General features: G+C 47.8%; 1 protein-coding gene across 1 annotated transcript in view; it reads left to right on the forward strand.

Moving 5' to 3' along the window:
- MMUT (methylmalonyl-CoA mutase) overlaps window positions 1-27116 on the forward strand; it is a 155929-nt gene that overhangs the window by 63701 nt on the left and 65112 nt on the right. Inside the window, exon 9 of the mRNA XM_040348429.1 lies at window positions 13767-13882. Within this exon, the coding sequence (XP_040204363.1) occupies window positions 13767-13882 (116 nt within the window). The remainder of the gene's footprint in view (window positions 1-13766; window positions 13883-27116) is intronic.

Raw genomic sequence — 27116 nt, forward strand, 5'->3', positions numbered from 1 at the left:
CAGGCGACTTTTTTGATGCCAAGGAGCTGATGGCCTGCTCAACTTCAGCCACTGAGATCTCCTCTACCAAAGAGTCAGGAAGGTCAGACCCCGCTTCCAGCGGGGTCTCATCAAGGAAGTTCCTGACTTTCTCCATGTCTAGAGGCCGCTTCTTCAGGAGGTCCGAAAAGTGGTCTCTGACGACACCCAAGATCCCTGATCTGGACCGGACCAGGGACCCTGAGGCATCCCTCAGGCCGTGTATGACCTTCGAACTCGCTGCCTCACCACAGCTCTTGTAGGGATCCGGGGAGATAAACTTCCCATAATCCCTCTCAAAAACCAGGGAGGCAAGACGGTCATACTGACACTCCTTCATCTGCGCCTTCAGACCGGATATCTGCTCTCGAGAGCCCCCAGAAGACACCAGGCAGTCAAGCTGCCTGCGCAGCCTCTGGTAGGCCTGGTACTTGGAAGCTGCCCTGTACCTCGAGATTTCCTGGAAAAACTCACCAGACCTTTTTTTAACTACTTCCCACCACTCAAGGCGGGAGCAGTTGCCCTCAAGGAGCGAGGTCTGGTCCAGGAAAAAGGCCTCGTAGGCTTCCCTGACCTCAGAGTCCTCAAGTAGCGACCCATTTAGGCGCCACAACCCCCTCCCTTTCTGAGGAGTGTCGGCGACATTCAGGGCCACAGATACCATACAGTGATCAGAGAACTCTACCGACTGCAGCTCAGGAGCCGAGCAGGCAGAGTCCCCCTTTAAAAAAAACCTGTCTAGTCTACTCTGACTTCTACCTCGGGTGTATGTGAAACCAGTGAGGTTGGGGAGGTGACGAACGTGCACATCCTCCAACCCGGCCTCCCTCACTACGCTATTTAAAAAAATGCTATCATATCCCAGAGGGTTGGTGGCACCTGCCCGGTCTTTGGGCCTAGTGACCATGTTAAAGTCGCCACCAAAGATCACCTGCTGGGACGTAAAAAGATAAGGCTTTACTGCCGTAAGAAGGCTCTTCCTCTCCCTCTTGGTCTGAGGTCCATAAAAATTAATGAGCCTGAGGAATTGCCCCCTCACGACAGCATCCACCACCAGGCATCTGCCAATCTCCACTTCAATCACTCGTCGGCAAGCCACCGAACCAGTTCTGAAAAGCACTGCAACTCCACTACAAGGCTCGGCCGCAAGAGACCAGAGGGAGGGCCCGCACCTCCACTCCCTCTTTGCTAGGTGCATCTCTGCCACAGATGCCAGCCAGGTCTCTTGCAAAAACAAAATGTCAGCTTCAACTCGGCTGAGAAAATCAAAGGCCATAAAACGAGCTCCTGTAGAACGAATGCTTGCGACATTAATGGTCGCAAGCCGTATTGGAGAGGGTACCGCCATCCTTAGTGATTGAATGGGTTACGTTCTCCTTCATACAAATAAACAAAGACTATATACATATTTACACCCCCTCCCCCTCGGAATCCGAGGAGGAGAGGACAACGAACGGATTCCCCAGGGACACCCCACTACGTGCCCCTGAGGAAACCACAACCTTACCAGGCTTCCCACCCCCAGGTTTTGCAGCCTTCCCCCTCTTCTTCTTATACTTCACCTTCTCCCACTCCTGCCACTTCCCTGAGGTGACAGTATCACCCCTCCCCTCAGATCCGCTGCTCGAGGCCTCCTTAGATCTTTTGAATGAGGCCCGAGCAGCTCTGGTCTCCATGGCAACTGGGCCAGAGGAGACCTCCCGTCCAGAAGGGGGGGGGACGGGAAGGGCAGGAGAGGAGCCAGAGACAGGGGGGGGACCAGACTTAACTGGGCGGGAAGAAGAAGAGGGGGAAGGGGGGGGATGAGAGACAGGAGGGGGGGGATGGGAAACAGGAGGGGGGGGACGGGATGAAGAAGGGGGGCAAGAGGGAGGGAGGGAAGAAGGAGGGGGGGGGGCGGGGGGAGGGGGCACGGGAACGAGGGGGGGGAGAGGAAAGGGGGATGGGGATAGGCCCTGCGACGAAAGGAGGGGAAGGCCCGGGCCCCGGATCCTCAGACCCGGGACCGTGAGGCCCTCCCAACTCCTCCCCACCGGCTGCACCCTCCGGAAAACCGGGGGCCTCCTGGCCAACCGAACCCGTGTCCCCCGGGGGGGGACCCCTCCGCCCACGCCCGCTCCGCCTTCTCTGAGGCAATGGGCCCGTTGGTCCCTCCGGAGCAGCATTTGGGGCTCCAGGTTCCCCAGCCCCCCGGCCATCACTCGCCGGGGGGCTTCAGCCGTTCCCGGCCCGGGAGGCCCTCCCCCTGAGGAAGGACCCCGATACGCTTTGGGGCACCTGCTGAAAGGGTGCCCCATCTCTCCGCAGAGGTTGCAGCATATCCGCCCACACGACTCGGACTGGTGGCCAAACTCATGGCAGCGACCGCATCTGACCACCGTACAGTCCGAGCTCATGTGGGTCGGACAGCCACACTTAAAGCAGCGACGGGGCTGTCCTGGGTAGAAGGCCAGGATCCGGTCCCTCCCTATGAAGGCGCTACCAGGGAGGTGGGCCACGCTGTTACCTTCCCGTTTAAGCCGGATCCTAGCCAACCAAGCCCCAGTCCAGACCCCGCGCTCATCGAGGTTCTTCCTCAGGGGGGTCTGCAATTGGCCATACCTCCCAAGCCAGGTGGCAATGTCCTCCGGAGGGAGCGACTCGTTCCTCACCAGGATGGTGACATTCTTGACCTCCTCCTGCCTGGAGATGGGCACGAGCCTGTACCTCCTCCATGGGTCAACGCCCCTCACCAGCCCATAGCTGGTGATAAAGCGTTCCATACACACGGGAGTGACAAAACTTATATCAAACTCCCGTGTGTTGGTGGGGTGGATGACAGCAAAAAGATCACCCACCCCAAAACCCATGGAGAGCACCAGGCCCACCACCTCACCTCGGGCGGGGCAGGGGTCTGGACCCTCGTACCTCAGCTGTACAACGTTCCTACGCCTTCTCTCTGGACCACCCGTACCCCTCGTCCACGCCGACCCCTGCGTCCTTTCCTGGTCTGCAGGGGGGGCGCGGAAATTCTGGGCTCCAAAACGGCTGTACAGGTGGTCCAGAGGGGCACGAGAGCCAGCCACCTGGGCAAAAGAGCGTCCCCCCCTCAGGGCGGACAAAAGGTTGGTCTCAGGAGACCCCTGAAAAATATTTTCCGGAAGTGGGGCACCCCCCTCAGCACCCCCAGAAGTGGGGGGGGGCGGGGGGGCCCCCGCTCCTGCCGATGGGGTCGCACCCACCCCTGCTGACACACCTACCCCTACTGACCCCCCCTGACTCACCACCCTTGGTCTCACCACAGGCCCCTCCCCCCCGGGGCCCGCAACAGAGGGGGGCACATCCCCCAACAAACTCCCCCATTCTGCCGGCCACCCCGACCCCTCCAAAATCCCCTCCGCCCCCTGAGACTCAACCCGCACTGGGGGGGTGTCCCCCTGGGACCCCTCCAGCCCGCGGATGTAATCATAAGCTGGGCAATCATCCGGGAGGGGTCCCGCCTGACACTCCCCCCACCCCTCCTGGCCCTCCTGGGCTGCAGGCGGACCTGATGTGTCCATAGGGACCTGGGGGGTAGATGTTGCATTACCGTCTATGATGTTACCATCCATGGGCTGGGGGCATCCGGGGGCATCCGCAACAAAGTCCAGAACTGGTTGCCCCTCTACCCCCAGCCCCTCCCCCTCCAGGTCCCCGCTTGGTCCGCCAGTGCTGGTGACAACATCCGCAATTTCGTGGCCGGCCACTTCCGGTCCCCGGGTGACCACTTCCGGTCCGGGGATGATCACTTCCGGTTCCCGGGGACCCACTTCCGGTCCGCGGCCGGCCACTTCCGGTTTTCGGGCGGCCACTTCCGGGTCCCAATTGGTGGATGGAGGCAGGCCACATCCCTCTTCCCTGAAAAGGGGTTGGCTCCCACTGGGGAATGTGGCCTCAGCCACTCCTCCCCCAACAGCCGGCGCCATCTTGGCCATGCTGCAAACAGAGTCTTTTCTTGTTGTTTTTGACCTCACTTCACTGCTATGCACCCGACTCTCACCCGATGTCTTAGCAGCCGCAGGAGCAGTCACTGGCGTTGATACTGCCAGATCATCCTGCTCTACTGCAGGCTGAGGGGTCATTGAGCCAGGCACACAGCAGGCTTCCACAGCAGCAGCATGGCCATCTTGTGGGAGCCTGGGTATGCTCACTTGCAGACTCCGGGGGGGACCCCCCGGCAGCACCTGGGCCCTGCGGCCTCCTGGGTCATTGGGCTCCCCCGATTTAGCCGACCCCCCAGACCCTTTAACGGCCCGAGGGATCGACTCCCGGGAACCCTCACCAGGTTTTATGACCTTACTGGGCCCTGCACCACCGGAGCTTGCCCCCCCCCCACTACACCCAGGCCCCCCTAACCTTCCAAGCTGTTTGGGGGTTAGGGACCCTGACCGCCCGCTCCTCCTCCTCACTGCCTGACTCCCGTCGTCGTTGGCCTGCTGGAGAGTCTTCCCGAGCTCTTGTAGAAAGCTCACCTCTCCAGCCCCACGATTAAAGAAACCGCCCAGGTACTCCCACAGCTCCTTCACCTCTAGCCTCAGGGTGTTGATAGGACCCCTGAACTCCGGCCTCCTATTTCTGGAGCACCTGTCCCTCCTATCCCTCAGGCCTGCTAACTCTGACATTTTCTCCAGGCAGGCCTGAGAGATCTTAATCAGCAGGGACTTAACTCTGTCCCGTCTCTTCCCAGCTTTAGCCTCTGTCTCACCTGGCAACAAGATGGTCCAATCCAGGAGACTTTCCTGGGTCCCCAGGAAGAGACGGTCCTCCCTGCTGATGTCGGTGGTGGTCTGGCTGGAGGACAGGTGCTGCTGGGACCTCCGAAGGCCGGATGCGGGGCCCTCCCCTGGGCTGAGGGAGGCCATCCCTCCCCTCTTCCGGGGCCAGGGGCTGGGGCCTGAGCTGGAGCCTGGGCTGGGGCTGGAGGCTGGAACAGGTGGCTGGTCTTCTGGTTCTCTGGAGCTCAGGACTGGAGGTGTTCACTCCTCTCCAGCAGAGCACAGACTGAGCTCAGTGGGAGGAGCTGGAATTACCGCGGCTGCTGGCACCAGACTTGCCCTCCAATAGATCCTCGTTAAAGGATTTAAAGTGTACTCATTCCAATTACAGGGCCTCGAAAGAGTCCTGTATTGTTATTTTTCGTCACTACCTCCCCGAGTCGGGAGTGGGTAATTTGCGCGCCTGCTGCCTTCCTTGGATGTGGTAGCCGTTTCTCAGGCTCCCTCTCCGGAATCGAACCCTGATTCCCCGTTACCCGTGGTCACCATGGTAGGCGCAGAAAGTACCATCGAAAGTTGATAGGGCAGACATCCGAATGTATCGTCGCCGTCACGAATCTACCAGTCTTCCCACCATGCCTCTGGGAGTCATGCTTATATCTGTCAGTCTTGCAAACCCTCAAAGGACAACACAACAGCTGGAAAACCACAGTTGCCCACTCCTGCTCTGAAGTTTTTGCCTTCTTAGACCCCTTTCACACTGGCACCGCTCCGCGTCAGCGGTAGAGCACTGTTAGTTTTAGCGACACTTTTCGGCCGCTAGTGGGGCGCTTTTAACCCTTGCTAGCGTCCAAACAAAGGATTAAATGTGCCCGAAAAGCCCCGCTGCCAAAGCTTTTTGCAGGCGCTTCGGCAGCAGTGCCCATTCATTTTAGTGGACAAGAGCTGTGGAGGAGCCGTGAATACACTGCTCTTAAACCGATCCAAAGATGCTGCTTGCAGGACTTTTTCCAACATCCTGCAAGCGCACTGCTTCAGTGTGAAAGCATTCGTGGTCTCCCACTGGGGCTGCAGGGGAGAAGTTTTTCAGGTGCCTGAAAAATGCCTCGGTGTGAAAGGGGTCTTACTGCTGCCCATGTGATGCGTACAATGAACCTTGCAGCACTCGGCTCCATCAGATGACTTCAGATTGCTCTGAAGATCAGTCAGCAGTATGGGATTGTAGAGGTGGAAGGTTTTGGCTAGATGAGGTGCGGGGTACTGATCTACAGCATCAGAAAGTAATCAATAAACTCCTTATCTGTCTAATATACCAATGATTTGTGTCATTGTGCTCTGCACTGCCCCAAATTATTTGGGGGGGGGGATATGTGAGAACACGCAAGGCAAAGAGACAAGTTCTTACATCATTATAGGGACAGATACATGATCTTGGACACATACAGACTGTGTCAGGAGGGCGAAAAATTTGGGCGACCTACTTATCCAATCTAAATACATAAAACAATCCAACAAATCATGGCTATCAGAATATCCCCAGACTAAAGGGATGTTCCCATGTTCAAAGTGCCAGATATGCCCCTTTGTGGACAGAACGAAAACCTTCCAAGATGCAAAGGGACAAAGTGAATCTATGTAGGGAAAACAAAGAGACAATTACGGATAAGGATCGGAGAATATCTCCGGGACATTAAAAAAGAGGTGAAAGTGATAAGCAAAAAAGATGGCGATCTGGACAAACAATATGAAAGTCCAGTTGCTAAACACTTCAAGGAAGTCCATCAGGGGAAACCTGATGGTCTACGAGTAAAGGGCATCTATGTTCTGAGACTGCCAGCCCGATGGGGAGACTTCGACAAGATCCTCCTACAGAAGGAAAAATGGTGGATATACACCTTAAAATCGTTGGCACCCCTAGGCATGAACATTGAGATGAGCATGCAATCCTTCTTAGAGTGAGGTTTTTTGCCACTTAAGTGATTTGCAGTCCCTTTTGCTCCATGTCACCATCCACATTGTCCCTGGCTATCCCTATTTTCCATCAGTAGGTAACTTACTCAACTAAGCATCCTCCACCCTAAATTTGCTGATCCACGCAATCCCCTTACAGATGGTGACTCTTTCCATACTGTTATTGTACATATTGCATATAATTTTCAAGCTCTCATATTAGGCTCCTTTAGCGATTTAATTGATGCATATATTATGCATTACTCTTACGTATATATATCCCTGGGAACCATTTATTGTGTCCGCTTGGCACTGGGAATCTGTATTATCCAAGTGCACAACCAGACACCCTTGTAAAGGAATTTATGCCCGCAATCACATCGAAAGATCATATATACACCATTTCTACAATGTTTATTTATTTTATCACTCCTTAAAACTTCATAAAGTTTGTTCCTGACCCTCCTCTCGGGCCGGTACAGAGAAACCATCACATCTACAAGCATTTTTGTTCTCTGCAAATCTCCTACACTCTGCACATATCTGCATATTAGTCTTTGTCCCTTGTCTTAAATGTCAATATGTCCAGCTACCTAAAGGGTTTATTATTGCTCATTATAGTCTTGATGATCTAATTGGACCGCTCTTTATTTGATGGACCTCTAACTCAAAATACATTTGGACACGATTCGACATGGGACATAATAATGTTATTGGGATGCTGAAACTCCTAGCGCTCAGAAAATAACACGAACATATCACAGAGAATTTAACTCCAAGATGAACTCTCTTAATTGTATTATAATTAGAGGAGCAGGGGGCGTGCATCGATGGAATATAAAAAGAGCGCTGCACGGCCCCCCCCCTCCAACGTCCAGACGAAGCTACGTAATTGAGATTGCGAAACGCATTGACGTCATGGTCCTTGGACGCCTACACGTGCATCTGACACGCGCACGCAGGAACACAACTCTGTAACCCCGTAACTCTCCAACAGCGGGTCAATGATTACGGACACCTCTCGGCAGAACACTCCTAAACAGAAGTGATACACGGTGACATACGTGGAAACAACAAAGTGGTGAGTACCGGACCCTCACTCAACAGCAGTGGATGAGCAAGCTCCAGTCCCACTGAAGACTTCAGAGGGTAAGAAGTATCAGTCCTCACTATATCATTCAAAGGACACTGCCAATCCAATACCCAGGGTTGATATAAAGTATATCCTTTATCAGAGTGGCCACTCACGGGCAATTAAGCCCCAAGACTTTATCTTCACAATCATTGTGTGGTCACACTTGAGCCTTGCTCCAGCTTATCCCAGCCATCCGGTTTGTGCATTTACAAATTAGCACACGAGAGACTATCTGATAATGATCATAGAATAATCTACTATGACTGTCCTATGTCAATGGTCCTTTGTAGCAGCCCACTTGGTATTTACAGCATACTGATATGTGCTGATAGGAACTCTTATATGCATATAACCAATACAATCTCTCTTGAACCGGTAATTTCTTTTTTAGCTATTTCCCCGCGGGGACACATCTGTTAATCTGTTCCCATTGATTATAATTTACATAAATTTTTGTAATACTGTTTACAATCGTATTCAATTGGCCAATCCATTGGGAACAGTGACATATGTGGTTTGAAGGCGTCCGGACCGTTCTGTATATATGTTTTATGTTTGTATTTGTTTTTTGTGTTATATGTTAATTGCACCTAGTACTCCCATACAGGTGCCTACTGTCTGTGCATCTATAACCAAGACCTAAACACACCAGTAATTGTACTTTGATACTGCTTTTATTGGATGTAACAACTTAATCTATTAAATATATTTTTTTCATTAACCCCTTGGATCTGTACATTGTCCATCACCACCTATAGTAGCCCCTTTTTTTTCTGGGCGGAATTCACCTCTTGTGGATCCATACCAGAAAACCTTTTGTTTTTCAGACTGTGTCAGGAGCCATGCATCTATCCCTATGCCCATGTAAATGCATGGGTGCCGCTCTGTATGTCAGCCTTTTGTTGATTTTTAACAGGTGGCTGCCCATGACTGTACGGAGCACCAGTGCCTCCTTCCTTTATAAATACTGCCCTTCTGAAGGTTGTATGGGTCTTTGCTCCTGTGTAAACGAGCCCTAAAAGCACTTTAAAGGTAACCCTAATTCATCTCTGTCTGTGCAAGTATTGTGAAAAAATGAACTCAAAATTCACAACACAGGCCGAGTAGATTCCCGGCGGGATGCAGCCCTGCAATGTATACACAGCGGGTGTTTCTAAGCTGTTGGAAACAGACTGATACAGAATCTAGAGTGTTTGTGACCTTTCAGGATCTTTGTGAGTGTATATCCACATTAAAAGTATCTAAAGGGGTAAGCAATGGCTTCTGCATGTGCACCCTGTGTGCTGTGGGGGCACACGTGCGGGTGTGCTCTTGAGCTCCACTGTGTGCATCCATAGAGACACACAGTGCGGCTCAGCCATCAGCTTTGCGGTCATATGACCTCATAGAAAAACTTAACAAAGTATTTACATTTATGCAGTGGCTATATTGTGGCACTTTGCTTAGGGGTGGCTGGTGTCCAATGGTGCCAAATAAACTTTTAATTTAACCTACTCGCATATTCCACTATATTAACCATCCCTCTATAAAGTTATTCGTATGTTGTGTCTATTAAGGATTAGATTCAGTAAACATAAAGGGCCAGATTCATGTAGAAATCCGGCGGCGTAACGTACCCATTTACGTTACACCGCCGCAAGTTTTCAGCGTAAGTGCTTGATTCACAAAGCACTTGCCTGTAAACTTGCGGCGGCGTAGCGTAAAGCCGTCCGGCGCAAGCCCGCTTAATTCAAATGGGGCGTGTACCATTTAAATTAGGCGCGTTCCTGCGCCGAACGTACTGCGCATGCTCCGTTTTGAAATTTCCCGCCGTGCTTTGCGCGAACTGACGTCGCCCCAACGTAATGTTTTGAACGTCGACGTGCGTTACGTCCTTTCGTATTCCCGGACGACTGACGCAAAAAAAAAAAAAAATTTGAAATTCGACGCGGGAACGACGGCCATACTTTAACATGGGCTGTCTATTTTTACACCACTTAAATAGCAGCCGTAACTTTGCGACGGGAAAAGCCGACTAGCGACGACGTAAGAGAATGCGACGAACGCGCGTACCTTCGTGGATCGCCGTAAACAGCTAATTTGCATACCCGAGGCGGAAAACGACGCAAACTCCACCCAGCGGGCGCCGAAGTATCGCATCCTAAGATCCGAAGGCGTACGAAGCCGTACGCCTGTCGGATCTTAGCCAAATGCCGTCGTATCTTTGTGAATTCAAAATAAAGATACGACGTGGCAAATTTGAAAGTATCAGCAGATACTCCGGCGTACTTTTTCTGTGAATCTGGCCCAAATGTAGTATTTGTATTTGTGATGAGTACCTCCTAGGTAACTGTGCAAATAAATTACCCTGTTGGATGAAAGATCCCAAATTACCAGTACTTTAGAGCAGTGGTCATCAACCCTGTCCTCAGGGCCCACGAACAGGCCAGATAGTATGTATTACCATGGGGAGATGCAGACTAGAATTCTGCAATCACTGAGCAGCAAATGATATCACTTGTGATTTATTTCAGTTATCTTGCAAAACTGGCCTGTTAGTGGGTCCTGAGGACAGGGTTGATGACCACTACTTTAGAGGATACACTAATATACGTATAACAAGTGTGTAAATTTATAAATTTTCTGACATAAGACTAAAAATAAAAAAAACTCAAATAAGTGATCGATCCAAGACACCAATGTTAACAAGGACTACAAAAATGCGCAAAGTAAGCAAATAGATAAATTCGTATAGCAATAAGAAAATAAATATATATTAATTTTAGCACCAGTGATTTACATGCACAATCCAGTAGGGTCATCGTAGAAGTGATATACATTTTCTTATTGCTATATGAATTTATCTATCACTTCTACGATGACCCTACTGGATAGTGCATCTAAATCACTGGTGCTAAAATGTACCGTATATATATTTTCTTATTGCTATATGAATATATGAAAACATTTACAAAGTAAGCAAATAAATGGATGAATTCATATAGCAATAAGAAAATATATATTAATTTTAGCACCTGTGATTTAGATGCACTACCCAGTAGGGCCCTCGAAGAATTTATATATATATATATATATATATATATATATATATATATATATATATATATATATATATATATATATATATATATATATATATATATATATATATATATATATATTCTTATTGCTTTATGAATTTTATCAATTCTTCGATGGCTTTACTGGGTAGTGCATCCAAATCACAGGTGCTAAAATTGATAAATGGAAAAATTCATATAGCAATAAGAAAATATATATTAATTTTAGCACCTGTATTTTTAGATGCACTACTCAGTAGGGTAATCGAAGAATTGATAAATTCATAAAGCATTAAGGGCCAGATTCACAGTAGAAATACGCCGGCGTATCTACTGATACTCCGGCGTATTTTCAAATTTGCTGCGTCGTATCTTTAGTTTGAATTCTCAAACCAAGATACGACGGCTTTAGGCTTCAATCCGACAGGCGTACGGCTTCGTACGCCTTCGGATCGTAGGTGTAATACTTTGGCGCCCGCTGGGTGGAGTTTGCGTCGTTTTCCACGTCGGGTATGCTAATTGGCTGTTTACGGCGATCCACGAAGGTACGCGCGTTCGTCGCATTCTTTTACGTCGTCGCTAGTCGGCTTTTCCCAGCGGATAGTTACGGCTGCTATTTCATGGCTTATATTTAGACTGCCCATGTTTAAAGTATGGGCGTCGTTCCCGCGTCAAATTTTTTTTTTTTTGTAAGTCGTCCGTGAATAGGAATGGAAGTAACGCTCGTCGCCGTTCAAAAGATTACGTCGGTGCGACGTCATTTCGCGCAAAGCACGGCGGGAAATTTCAAAACGGAGCATGCGCAGTACGTTCGGCGCGGGAATGCGCCTAATTTAAATGATACACATCCCATTTGAATTAGGCGGGCTTGCGCCGGACGCATTTACGCTACGCCGCCGCAAGTTTACAGGCAAGTGCTTTGTGAATCAAGCACTTGCGCTTAAAACTTGCGGCGGTGTAATGTAAATAAGATACGTTAGACCGCCACAAATGTACCTGAATCTGGCCCTAAGAATCTATATCAATTCTTCGATGACCCTACTGAGTAGTGCATTTAAATCGCAGGTGCTAAAATGTGTATATATATTTTCTCATTGCTAGATGGATTTATCCATTTATTTGCTTACTTTGCACATTTTGTCATATTCGTATAGCAAAAAGAAAATCTATTATCAATTATATCAAATACCGTATATACTCGAGTATAAGCCGACCCGAATATAAACCGAGGCACCTAATTTTACCACAAAAAACATGGGAAAACGTATTGACTCGAGTATAAGCCTAGGGTGTCCATCTGCATGCCTCACCGTGCCTCACTTTGCCTCACTGTGCCCATGCCTCACTGTGTGACTGACGTTTAACATTGGAGTCTATGGAAGGGGTGCCTAGCTTTGAAAAATCGGTGCTCCCCCGCCGTAGGTCCCCCCGACAACAAATTCTGCACACTTGTAGAGGAAGAGTGGGGCTACATGAGTGCCAAGTTTGGTACAGGGTCCCCAAAGTCTGGGAGATCAGGCGCAAAAAGGTGACTCAAGTATAAGCCGAGGGGGGCATTTTCAGCTTATACTCGAGTATATACGGTATATAAATTTTGGCACCAGTGATTTAGGTGCACTACCCAGTAGGGTCATCGTAGAATTGATAGATAAATTCATATAGCAATAAGAAAATATATATATATATATATATATATATATATATATATATATATATATTTGCTTACTTTACACATTTTGATTATTTTTTAGTCCTTGTTAACACTGGTGTCTGGGATCTTTACAACCCCTTTAAATGGTGGATCTCTGAATAAATAATCCTCTGCATTGCTGAATCTAAAAACAATGTAGAGCAGGGTTCTCCAAACCTTCTAAACAAAGGACCAGGTACCTGTCATTCAGACTCTAGGTAGTTGGACTGTGACCATTGGGAGTAGAAATTGTCCTGGCATCAGTGGGAGTGAACAATTTATCTTTAGTATTAGGCTGCTTTCACATTGGTATTACCGGGTTTCCCATTGATTTCAATGGGAAGGCGCGGTATAGGAGCGGTGAACACACCGCTCCTATACCGCAGTAAAGATGCGGCTAGCAGGACTTTTGGAGCGATCCTGCTAGCGCACCGCTTCAGTGTGAAAGCCTTCGGGCTTTCACATTGAACACTACAGGGCAGGTTTTTTTCATGCGGTATAGCAGCGCTATTTTTAGTGCTGTACCGCATGAAAAACGCCTCAATGTGAAAGGGGCCTTAGGGGGAGGAAAAGTGCTCCATTGTGGGAGAAATAGTGCCCCATCCTTGGTCTCAGTTTGGGTAAAAGTGCTCCATTGGGGTGGCATCAGTAGGAGAAATAGTGCCCCACTGTGTCCTAAGGCCCAGATCAAGGAAAGCAAAAGCCGGGACCACGGCCACATTTTGAAGACCACAAATGTAGATAAATCAACTTGATGTGTCAGATGACATGCAAGTAACAATGTCAGTAACTGGACCTCCATTTTTTTTTTTTTTATCTTGATCAAACAAAACCTGAAAATCTGTGTAGATCTAGCTTGCTTGCACATTTGTGTTACATTTTTATATAAATAAAATAAAATCCTTATGATTATCGTTTAGCTTGTCTGGGCAAAGTAATCATGACATTGACATCTTCTGAAGTCATACTGATACTTGATAGGACTGGTGATAATGATTGACTTGTCTGGTGACGGGAATATGAGGACATTCTGGGCAATTCATTGGAGGGGGGGCTGTAACTGGAAGAAGCTTAGGAGCCCCAGCTGTCATGTGAAACTTTAATAGAAAAGTAGTGCAAGCGGTTAAGTATACATGAGACGGCTTTTACTACCTGTTGTGATTGTCCTGTCTTTTGTTTAGGTCAAAGCCAGCAGAGACAGTGCTGCTGCGGAGCGGTGTCTAAACGCCATAACAGAATGTGCTTCTACAGGAAAGGGCAACCTTCTGGGGCTTGCGGTTGATGCGGCTCGTGCAAGGTATTGTACGCTTACTGCATACTTTCTCTGTTTGTGTTTATTCCTACTCAAGTGCACTTTTTCTTAACCACTTGCCGACCAGCTCACGTACATTTACTGCAGCAGGATGGCTCTCCTGCGCAAACCGACATACCTGAACGCCAATTTGTGCAAGGAGGATAGCGACACACTCCCGTCCGCGGGTCCCGCTGACACAATGTCCGCCGGATTCAGATACAAGATACGACGGCGTATCTCCTGATACGCCGTCGTATCTATGCGCCTGATTCCTAGAAGGAAGCACCCCTTACGCAAGCTACGTAAAAATTTCAAAACTTGGCACGGGAACGACGGCCATACTTAACATAGGATACGCTGCACATACCCCTCATATAGCAGGGGTAACTTTACACCAGAAAAAGCCGAAAGCAAACGACGTAAAAAAAAAAAGCCGGGCGGTCGTTCATTTCTGAATCGACGTAAATAGTAATTTGCATATTCCTCGCGTAAACAAATGGAAGCGCCACCTAGCGGCCAGCCTGAAAATGCAGCCTAAGATACGACGGTGTTAGACACTTACACCTGTCGGATCTTAGGGATATCTATGCGTAACTGATTCTCTGAATCAGGCGCATAGATACGACCGAGCGCACTCAGAGATACAACTGCGTATCAGGAGATACAGGAGGACAGAAAGCCCCCTGTACCACTGCTGGAATACAATGCTCTATACTGTATGTAGCTGATGCTAGACATAGTATATACAGCACTGACAGCACTGCATCCATTAGTAAAGGAAATGGTTAGTTTGGGGCAGCTTGATCCAAAGTGATTATTATTCTGGCGTTGGGCTTCACTGAAAGGACCATCTGCCCAGAGAGGTATTTGTTCCATTCATTTCTATAGGCTGGATGCTGCAGATGTGTAATACACATGTACCTAGCTTGATTTCTGAACAGATCTCCTCCCAGTAGTGACCCCTCATTCCCTCTGCTTCCCCTCCCAGTAGTGACCCCTCAGCTCACTCTTCTCCCCCTTCCAGTAGTGACCCCTCAGCTCACTCTGTTTCTCCTCACAGTAGTGGCTTCTCAGCTCACTGTTTCTCCTCCCAGTAGTGTCTCCTCAGCTGTCTCTACTCTAGGGTGACCAGACATCCCCAGTTTCAGGGGACAGTCCCCTGATTGAGGACACTGTCCCCGGACCAAGTCTGTCCCTGGTTTTGTCCCCAGATTGGATTTAATAGGGGGCAGGGGCAATTTCAAAGACAGTCAGTGCAGAATAAAAAATAAATAAATTGAATTGCACCCCCGCTCCGCCGTGCCTACTAGCATAGGGGGGTTGTATGTTTCCCATTATCTGTGCCCCTTTCTGATGATCATGTGCTGGTCGGAGCGGAGGGAATATTTCAGCTTCGCTCGCATGTTCTTCTGCCTTGGCTCAAATCCTGGCCAGCCACCTGCCTATCTCCTTGCCTTCCTCCGCTCCCCATCCAGTAGTAGCCGAGGCCCGGAGAGTAAGATTTGAGAGGCTGTGAGGCGAGCGGCGACGGGCAGAGAGTCACTGATTGTTACCATTACTAGTAAAGAAAAAATATGTCCTCGGATTTCATTAAAAAAATCTGGTCACCTCACAGTAGTGGCTTCTCAGCTCACTCTACCTCCTCCCAGTAGTGACCCCCCAGTTCCCTCCTGTTTCTCCTCCCAGTAGTGTCTCCTCAGCTGAATCTACCCCCCCCCCTCCGAGTAGAGACTTCTCAGCTGACTCTATTCTCCCTCCCAGCAGTTTCTACTTGGCTCCCACTATTTCTCCTCCCAGTAGTATCTACTCAGCTCCCTCTATTTCTCCTCCCAGTAGGGTCTCCTCAGCTGACTCTACTCTCCCTCCCAGTAGTGTCTCCTCAGCTGACTCTACTCTCCCTCCCAGTAGTGTCTCCTCAGCTGACTCTACTCTCCCTCCCAGTAGTGTCTCCTCAGCTGACTCTACTCTCCCTCCCAGTAGTGTCTCCTCAGCTGACTTTACTCTCCCTCCCAGTAGTGTCTCCTCAGCTGACTCTACTCTCCCTCCCAGTAGTGTCTCTTCAGCTGACTCCACTCTCCCTCCCAGTAGTGTCTCCTCAGCTGACTCTACTCTCCCTCTCAGTAGTGTCTCCTCAGCTGACTCTACTTTCCCTCCCAGTAGTGTCTCCTCAGCTGACTCTACTCTCCCTCCCAGTAGTGTCTCCTCAGATGACTCTACTCTCCCTCCCAGTAGTGTCTCTTCAGCTGACTCCACTCTCCCTCCCAGCAGTTTCTCCTTGGCTCCCTCTATTTCTCCTCCCAGTAGTGTCTCTTCAGCTGACTCTACTCTCCCTCCCAGTAGTGTCTCCTCAGCTGACTCTACTCTCCCTCCCAGTAGTGTCTCCTCAGCTGACTCTACTCTCCCTCCCAGTAGTGTCTCCTCAGCTGACTCTACTCTCCCTCCCAGTAGTGTCTCCTTGGCTCTCTCTTTTTCCCCTCCCTGTAGTGACTCCTCAGCTTACTCTGTTTCTCTTCCTAGTAGTGACTCCTTGGCTCCCTCTTTTTCCCCTCCCTGTAGTGACTTCTCAGCTCACTCTGCTCCCTCTCCAACCTGTGGCTGAGCAGGAGGAGGTCTGGGAAGGGACAGCAGAGTGAGCTGAGCTGCTTCGTCATTACTGAGAAGTACTCGTGTGACTTTAGTGCTTCTGCTGTGAACTAGGAGGATGAATTGTTCCAGAGTGCCTGCAGCTGTAAAGGTTTGTGAAGTCTTGCTTCACACCTGTTTACTGTCTTTAAAGAATATGTAAATACTTTAAACGTCATAGCCTGGCCACAGGCTCACTGTAAGACGTCCCTAGCTGTAGCTTCTGTTGTTTCTCCAGATCCACAGGAGAACACATTCCAGTAGTGTAGAGGAGAGTCGGCATAATTTATAGGATATTCTGGATGCCAGTCAGTGTTTGAGCTTCTGGCTGCGCACAGCTGCTTCCATTTGTATTCATGCAGAATGGTGTTGGGGAAGTGCAGAGATAACAAAGTAGGAACGATTTCCTCTTCTCCAGTCTGGTGACCCTTGACATCGCTGTGATCACAGAGTAATTGGAATGACAGTGAATGGGCTTTATTGACTCTTCTGAGTGACTCGAGTGAACTGTATGTGATGTAACCACAGCTGTTAAGCAATGACAAACTGGCAGAGACGTGTGCCCTGATCCCATCTGCCACTGGAAATTTAATTTATTAAAATGTATTTATCAAAAAAGTACATACTGTACAAAGTATAAATCTGTAGCTTCCAAAGAGCTAACAGCGGTTTTAAAACCAAACCAAAAATATATTTAAGTGGGGAAAATGATGATTTGATCCCATGGAGATTTTGGAGAAGTTTGCCAACTTACAAAGAAATGAAGGGTCTATACTTTATCACAGATGTACAGTATAACCTTGGATTGCGAGCATAATTTATTCTGGAATCATTCTTGTAATCCAAAGTACTTGTATATCAAAGCAAATTTCCCCATAAGAAATAATGGAAACTCAAATGATTCATTCCACAACCATTTATTCATAAGTCCTTCAGTTTATAGTCCATATAAAAAGATTAAAGCAATGTGATTGTGTAACCATAAAATGTCCATTCAAAAATGGAAGCCTCCCCAAGGGGATTAGAAGCAAAATCCAACAGGAGCTACAGAGTATAAAAGAGAAAAGAGGCGCCTCTAAGTGTAGCAATATGCTTACATTTAATGAAGGTACAACATTTAGCAACTCACATGGGTTGATGATTAAAAGAGGCACATCTAATTATGCAGGTATCCGGGGTAAAGCTGTCCACATAGACCGTCATCCTGTCTTCACCGCTATAAGTCTGCAATCGTGACCGGGAAGACTACCCTGCCGTAGAGCGATCTGAAAGCGAGGCTTGAACCACTCGTGGAAGGGACAACATTAATGACCGTGTGGAGGATGGTCTATGTTTTACCCCGGATGCCTCCATACTTAGATATGCCTGTTTTAATCATCAACTGGCCTACTGGGAGATCGGGAGAATTCCCGGTAGGCTGCCTGTAAATTGGGTCCGTGTTCGGCGATGACGCTGTAACACGGTCCCGCCCCCCTAGATGGGCTCATGTGATAGGCTGAACACTGATTCTATCTCCTCCCCCCACCACACTCTCCAGCCCTCCTCCCCCTCCCACAGTTCTCTCTACCCCTGTTCTTTCTGCCCCCCCTGATCTCCCCATCCATCTCCAGCCACCATCCCAGTGTCCCCCCCCCCAGTGCGCTCCACGCCTGTTCTCCCCCCCCCCTCCAGTGCTCTCCACGCCTGTTCCCCCCCCCCAGTGCTCTCCACCCCTGTTCTCCCCCCCGTGCTCTCCACCCCTGTTCTCCCCCCCCCAGTGCTCTCCACCTCTGTTCTCCCCCCCCCCAGTGCTCTCCACCCCTGTCCCCCCCCCCCAGTGCTCTCCCCCCCCAGTCCTCTCCACCCCTGTTCTCCCCCCCCCCAGTCCTCTCCACCCCTGTCCCCCCCCCCAGTGCTCTCCCCCCCAGTGCACTCCACCCCTGTTCTCCCCCCCAGTCCTCTCCACCCCTGCCCCCCCAGTGCTCTCCCCCCCCCCAGTGCTCCCCCCCCCAGTGCACTCCACCCCTGTTCCCCTGCCCCCCCCCAGTGCTCTCCACCCCTGTTCAGCTCTTCACCCATGTTCTCCCCACCCCCCCAGTGCTCTCCACCCCTGTTCTCCCCACTCGCCAGTGCTCTCCACCCCTGTTGCCCCCCCCAGTGCTCCCCACCCCTGTTCTTTCTGGCGCCCCCAGTGCTCTCAAGCTCCACCCATCACTCTCCAGCCCCCCAGTGCTCTCCACCCCTGTTCTTTTTGGCTCCGCCTCCAGTGCTCTCAAGCTCCCCCCAGCACTCTCCGCTTCCTGCCCCTGTACTCTCCACTCCCCCCTGCATTTTGCCCCCACCCATGTGCTCTCCAACCCCGCCAGTGCTCTCCACCCCCCATAGTGCGCTCCAGCCCCCGTACTTTCCACCCCTGTTTTTTCTGGTGCTCTCAAGCTCCCCCCATTGCTCTCCACTCCCCCCTGCTCTTTGTACCCCCCAATGCTCTCCATACCCCGTGCCCTCCACCCATTTTCTTTATGCCCCCCAAGTGCTCTCAAGATCCCCCCTTAGTGCTCTCCAGCCCCCCCTCAGCATCCCATGCTCTCCTCCACCCCTGTTCTTTTTGGCTCCCCCCAGTGCTCTCAAGCCCCCCAGTGCTCTCCGCTCCCCACCTCTGTGATCTCCACCCCCCCTGCTCTTTGCCCCCACCCATGTGCTCTCCAACCCCGCCAGTGCTCTCCGCTCTCCCTTCTCTCCAGCTCCCACCCAGTGCTCTCACTTCCCCAGGATCAGAGGACAGGCTGACTGGGGGCAGAAAATGAGGACGTCTGAAGGTGCAGGTGGCCAGGGACCACTCCATCTAACAACAAACAGATCCTGTGGAAAGAGCACTGTCCCCATCCAAAACGAGAACAGATCCTGCATGCTGATGGCGATCACGGATATCCTGCTGGCATGGAAGGTACCGTACGGAGCATCAACAACACACCTTCCCACAGGCAGGGACTGCAGACTGGGACATGGGGCACAGGAGTGGCTGCATTTGATGGGCACAGTGAGACTGCATTTGATGGGCACAGTGAGGCTGCATTTGATGGGCACAGTGAGGCTGCATTTGATGGGCACAGTGGGGCTGCATTTGATGAGCACAGCGAGGCTGCATTTGATGAGCACAGCGAGGCTGCATTTGATGAGCACAGCGAGGCTGCATTTGATGGGCACAGTGAGGCTGCATTTGATGGGCACAGTGAGGCTGCATTTGATGGACACTGATGAGGCTGCATTGAGTCTGAGGGGGGGGTCACTAATGTAAGGGGTAAGTGAATACGATAATGTAAGGGGGCACTGATAAAAAGGTTCCCCCTCATATCAGTAACCCACTACCCTTACCGTATTCTTTCTGCAGAAGGTGGTCGCCCCCCCACATTCTGAGTTCCTGGGGTCCCCCTTGATGATTGACTTTTACCACTTTTACCTGGAATTTGCATTAATAGATATAAAGCCATATGTGCTTTCATATCTGTATATGTGTGTATATATGTATGTATGTATGTATGTGTGTGTATGTATATATATATATATATATATATATATATATATATATATATATATATATATATATATATATATATATATATATATATATATATATATATATATATATATATATATATATATATATATAGTGAGGAAAATAAGTATTTGAACACCCTGCTATTTTGCAAGTTCTCCCACTTGGAAATCATGGAGGGGTCTGAAATTGTCATCGTAGGTGCATGTCCACTGTGAGAGACATAATCAAAAAAAATTCCAGAAATCACAATTTATGATTTTTTAACTATTTATTTGTATGATACAGCTGCAAATAAGTATTTGAACACCTGTCTATCAGCTAGAATTCTGACCCTCAAAGACCTGTTAGTCTGCCTTTAAAATGTCCACCTCCACTCCATTTATTATCCTAAATTAGATGCACCTGTTTGAGGTCATTAGCTGCATAAAGACACCTGTCCACCCCATACAATCAGTAAGAATCCAACTACTAACATGGCCAAGACCAAAGAGCTGTCCAAAGACACCAGAGACAAAATTGTACACCTCTACAAGGCTGGAAAGGGCTACGGGGAAATTGCCAAGCAGCTTGGTGAAAAAAGGTCCACTGTTGGAGCAATCATTAGAAAATGGAAGAAGCTAAACATGACTGTCAATCTCCCTAAGACTGGGGCTCCATGCAAAATCTCACCTCGTGGTGTCTCAATGATCCTAAGAAAGGTGAGAAATCAGCCCAGGACTACACGGGAGGAGCTGATCAATGACCTGAAAAGAGCTGGGACCACCGTTACTGTTGGTAATACACTAAGACGTCATGGTTTGAAATCATGCATGGCACGGAAGGTTCCCCTGCTTAAACCAGCACATGTCAAGGCCCGTCTTAAGTTTGCCAATGACCATTTGGATGATCCAGAGGAGTCATGGGAGAAAGTCATGTGGTCAGATGAGACCAAAATAGAACTTTTTGGTCATAATTCCACTAACCGTGTTTGGAGGAAGAAGAATGATGAGTACCATCCCAAGAACACCATCCCTACTGTGAAGCATGGGGGTGGTAGCATCATGCTTTGGGGGTGTTTTTCTGCACATGGGACAGGGCGACTGCACTGTATTAAGGAGAGGATGACCGGGGCCATGTATTGCGAGATTTTGGGCAACAACCTCCTTCCCTGAGTTAGAGCTTTGAAGATGGGTCGAGGCTGGGTCTTCCAACATGACAATGACCCGAAGCACACAGCCAGGATAACCAAGGAGTGGCTCTGTAAGAAGCATATCAAGGTTCTGGCGTGGCCTAGCCAGTCTCCAGACCTAAACCCAATAGAAAATCTTTGGAGGGAGCTCAAACTCTGTGTTTCTCAGCGACAGCCCAGAAACCTGACTGATCTAGAGAAGATCTGTGTGGAGGAGTGGGCCAAAATCCCTCCTCCAGTGTGTGCAAACCTGGTGAAAAACTACAAGAAAGGTTTGACCTCTGTAATTGCAAACACAGGCTACTGTACCAAATATTAACATTGATTTTCTCAGGTGTTCAAATACTTATTTGCAGCTGTATCATACAAATAAATAGTTAAAAAAATCATACATTGTGATTTCTGGATTTTTTTTTTTTTGATTATGTCTCTCACAGTGGACATGCACCTACGATAACAATTTCAGACCCCTCCATGATTTCCAAGTGGCAGAACTTGCAAAATAGCAGGGTGTTCAAATACTTATTTTCATCACTGTTTGTATGTATGTATGTGTGTGTGTGTGTGTGTGTGTGTATATATATATATATATATATAATATAATTACATTCTTCAAATGTGCTTTAAAATGTATGGTATTCCCTTTTATGAACAAGAAAATAATGACTCTATGCTGTTACGCTGGTATAATAATGCTGTGGGGCTGGTATGAATTTTTTTTCCAGGGCTGGTTTTTATTCCCATTCCGGCCCTGATCATCAACCATATGAGTTTCTATATGTTGTACCTTCATTAAATGTAACCATATTGCTACACTTAGGGGCACCTCTCTTCTATTTTATACTCAGTTGTGACATGACGCTACTCTTATATCAAGACACCACTTGTTTATCAAGTCAAAATTTATTAAAACATTTTGCTTGTCTTGCAAAACGCTCTCAAACCAAGTTACTCTCAAACCAAGGTTTTACTGTATTTTAAATGATAGAGACAAAATATCTACCGAATAATCCAGAAAAAATGCGATACAAATGTTATAAATTGAGTTGCAGTTCAGTGAGTAAAATCAGTATTTGATTCCCAAGCAAAAAATGACTTGGAACTTGATGGAGAAACCCTTGTTGGCAAGCACAGAGGTAAGATGTTTTTTTGTAGTTGGTTACCAGGTTTGCACACATATCAGGAGGGATTTTGGTCCACTCTTCTTTACAGATCTTCTCTAAATCCTTAAGGTTTCTTGGCAACTCAAAGTTTCAGCTCCCTCCATAAATGTTCTATAGGATTAAGGTCTGGAGACTCCATGACCTTAATGTGCTTCTTCTTGAGCCACTCCTTTGTTGCCTTGGCGGTATGTTTTGGGTCATTGTCATGCTAGAGAACCCATCCACAACCCATCTTTAGTGGTCTGGCTGAGTGACGAAGGTTCTCATCCAAGATTTTACAATACATTACCCCGTCCATTGGCCCCTCAGTGTGGCAAAGTCGGCCTGTACCTTTAGCAGAGAAACTGCCCCAAAGCATAATGTTCCACATCCGTGCTTGACTATAGGGATGGTGTTCTTGGTATCATAGTCGGCATTCTTCTTCCTCCAAACACAGTGAGTCGTGTTAATGCCAAAGAGCTCAATTTTTTAGAGAAACGTATTTATCAACACAGAGGTAAATGGGGCAAATATGATAAATTATGGTCCCCCAGGTTAGATGTACCGGGCCTAGCCCCAGTAGATCTTGTTTTGGACTGTATCTTTTAACAATTGACAGGCCACCTACAAAGTTATGTAGCGATCCCGTAGTCATGGTTATACAGCAGTACCTTATGATGTTTTATATGGCATTATTTGAAGGTATAGATAAGAGGCACATCAATACTTGTAATGTGGTGTACAATGTTTTGATTTCTTTTACTTTAATATCTACAGGCTCTAAATACTTATTTTGCTCTGCAATATGTATGTTTTATTTCTTATGCTCAATAAAAATGTTTTGTTTGAGGATTTTTTTTTAAAAAAAAGCTAAATTTTGGTATCATCTGAGCACTTTCTCCCAATCCTTCTCTAAATCATTTAGATGTTCATTGGCAAACTTAAAATGGAGGTTCACCCAAAAACTTAATTTTTAACATTAGATTGACGCTCATTTTGTCTAGGGGAATCGGGTGTTTTTTTTTTAAATCGACGCAGTACTTACCGTTTTAGAGATAGATCTTCTCCACCGCTTCCGGATATGGGCTGCAGGACTGGGCGTTCCTATTTGATTGACAGGCTTCCAACGGTCGCATACATCGCGTCACGATTTTCCGAAAGTAGCCGAACGTCGGTGCGCAGGCGCCATTTAGAGCCGCACCGACGTTCGGCTTCTTTCGGCTACTCGTGACGTGATGTTATGCGACCGTCGGAAGCCTGTCAATCAAATAGGAACGCCCAGTCCCGAAGACCATACCCGGAAGCGGTGGAGAAAATCTATCTCTAAAATGGTAAGTACGGCTTCGATTTTAAAAAAAAACACCCGATTCCCCTAGATAAAATGAGCCTCAATCTAATGTTAAAAATTGTTTATCGGGTGAACTCCCGCTTTAATACGGACCTGTACATGTGCATTTCCTGAAGAACGGGGACTTTGGAGGTGCTGCAGGATTTAAATCCATGGCGGCGTATTGTTACCAATGGTTGGTTTGGTGACTGGGGTCCCAACTACCTTGAGATCATTCACAAGTTCCTCCCGTGTAGTTCTGAGTTGATCCCTTAATTTTCTCATAATCATCCTTACCCCATGAGGCTCCAGACCGAGGAGAATTGATGATTATTTTGTATTTGCAAATAATCGTTCCAACAGATGTCTCCTTCTCACCAAGCTTCTTGCTGACGGTCTTGTAGCCCATTCCAGCCTTGTGCAGGTCTACAATCTTGTCCCTGACATTCTTTGACATCTCTTTGGTCTTACCCATCATGGTGATGTTTGAATGGAAGAAAGAGATTCTGTGGACAGTTGTCTTTTATACACATAACGTTTTGTTATTCCTTAATTGACAGGACTAATCTGTGTACCACATGAGCACATACTGTAGCCAGTCTGTGGGAGCCAGAATTATTGTTGGTTGCTAGAGGATCAAATACTTATTTTACTCACTGAACTGCAACTCAATTTCGAACATCTGTATCATGTTGTTTTTCTGGATTTTTGGTTGATATTCTGTCTCTATCATGTAAAATACAACTATGATAAAATTATAGACCCTTCATGTTTTTGTAAGTGGGCAAACTAACAAAATCTGCAGGCAGGGTTGCCAACGGCCAGTAAATTTACTGACAGTTTGTAAAAATCAGTGATTCTTTTTTACAACTGCTAGTAAATATCAGGGGCTGATTATTTCATGCTGTGTTGACTTTTTAAGTGTAAATCCAGCAAATTACTTTGTTATAGGTATTTTCAGTGTTTCCATATCATGTTTTATACTGTTCAAATATTCATTGTGTTAGTCTTCAATAGGAGTTCTGTAATATCCCCTCAGGTTGCCAGTAAAAAATGTGCTCCGCCAGTAAATTTTTCCATGTTTTGTCAGTTAAAAATTCTGCGGGAGGTTGACAACCCTGTCTGCAGGAGATCAAATAATTATTTTCACCAACTTAACAATCATTAGATGTGGTGGCTGCATCAGTTTTATTTTCTTTGGCTTTTTTGCCCCTTTTTCGCAGTTTTTACCTGGTGATCTGGCTAGTAACACACCACCTGTATTGGTGAGACACCACTCTGGAGGAATAAGAACAGGAGCGGTGCAGAGGTTTTTGCAATTCTTGAGCAGCATGGTTTTTTTTATAGCCAGGCCGCGTTCTCTGGTGCCGACAGCATGGAGGCTCTCGATGGAGTCTGGAAACACCGGACCGCATCACTTCTGGCCTCGAGGCATCAGGTGGAAGTGATGTGGCATTGCCGGCGTGGCGGCCATTTTGGGTATGGGAAACCTGGTGTTCTGTCAAAATAGCCAATTCATCGAGATCTCCAATCGCGTCACTTCCGGTAACTGTAAACTGATCGGTAATTGGAGATTTCGACGAGTTGCTGTTTTGACACAACACCGGCAAGCGTGTACACTACCGTACACAAAGAGTTTGCTGTTTTGACAGAACAATGGCCAGGGAGGAAAAAGCTGGTTAGTATCGAGCGGACTAACAATGTCCGCTCATAATATCGTTTTCCGGAGTCTATACGGTTGCCGGTGTTATGTCAAAATAGCAACTCGTTGAAATCTCTAATTACTGATGGTTTACAGTAACCGTAAGTGACATGATTGGAGATCTCAATGGTGGCCGCGGGAACAAGCCACAGAGTTGGGGGTAAGTGCTGCAGATGGACTGGCTTCCCAATCTCCTCTCTCCCCTCCTCTTTACATTTTATGTGGTTGTGCCTGACAATTTTACCGCTCGATGTGTACTTGTAAGTGGCTGCACTTCATACGGCAGTGGTTTTTTTTTTTTCAAAAAACAGGTTCTCTTTAAACTTAGTGATGGCTTTGCCTTTTCTGAATACCGGTTCTCTTTAGCAACTTACGGACTGCCCATCATGGATTTACGTTGCCATTTTTACGGTAAATACCGTTGTTATGGCAGCAACGATATTTTTTTCATCCGTGGGTGGTCCACTTTAAGATAAATGTGGTCTACGCCGCAAGATCACTTTTAATTCAATCTTAATTTATTCATATAGAGAACGAGAGAGATGGAAGAATATGTAGACATTACAAACATTGGTAAGATACACCAGCAATAAGTATCGTGTACGTGGGAACAAAAGGAATATCCAGGTTACATGAAAATGGAATGAAAACATGTTTATGTGGCACAACAGGAGACCATCTGTGATAGCAACCCCCTGAAAACATTACAGATTAAAGTAACATTTACCATCATTTCAAAAAAGAGGATCATAAGCCGACCCGAATATAAGCCGAAACTGGCAAAACATATTGACTCGAATATAAGCCTAGGTTGTCCATCTGCATGCCTCACTGTGCCCATGACTATACTGACGTTTAACATGGGAGTCTATAGAAGGGGTGCCTGGCTTTGAAAAATCGGTGCCCCCCAGACAACAAACTTTGCACACTTGTAGAGGAGAAATGGGGCTACATGTGTGCCAAGTTCAGGGTCCAGGGCACCTACGACCGGCCGGTACCGGGTCCCCAAAATCACTGGAGAAATTACTGTTTAACATGGGAGTCTATGGAAGGGGTTCCCAAGTTTGAAAAATCTGTGCTCCCTGGCCGTAGGATAACAAACGTTGCACACTTGTAGGGAAGGAGAGGGGCTACATGTGTGCCAAGTTTGGGGTCCAGGGGACCTACGGCTGGCTGGTACCGGGTCCCCAAATTCCAGGAGTTCAGGCGCAAAAAGGTGACTCGAGTATAAGTCAAGGGGGGCATTTTCAGCACACAAAAAATGTGCTGAAAAACTCGGCTTATACTCGAGTATATATGGTATATGAAAAACCTGTCTTTATGAAAAATAATACGTTGTAGAAGTCACCTTCTGAATCGGTAACAATGCATAAGTCAAAGTCATAGTACATTTGCTCAATGGATTCCTAGGGGTGTATTTGGATGTAGAAAAAAAGGAATAGGGGCAGAAAAGAGGGGACAAAGATGGGGGAGGAGAAGCACTCCATCATAGTCCCAAGGTCACTTCATCTAGGCCACTCTCAGCCCAGGAGATAAACTCAGAGGAGTATCGGAACATGGACCATGAAGTCCAAGTGAGAGATAACTGTTCGTCTTTCCCATATTCCTCCGCCAACAGACATTCAAGGTCCCTTGTGCGGTCCAGTTCAGTAGCCCTATCCCCCAGGGAAGGCATGACTGTCCATCTCCAGTGACGGGGAATCGCTACTCTGGCCGCTGTAAGAAAGTGTTGCAATACATA

Source organism: Rana temporaria, chromosome 4 (assembly GCF_905171775.1).
Source record: "Rana temporaria chromosome 4, aRanTem1.1, whole genome shotgun sequence".
Taxonomy (NCBI): domain Eukaryota; kingdom Metazoa; phylum Chordata; class Amphibia; order Anura; family Ranidae; genus Rana; species Rana temporaria.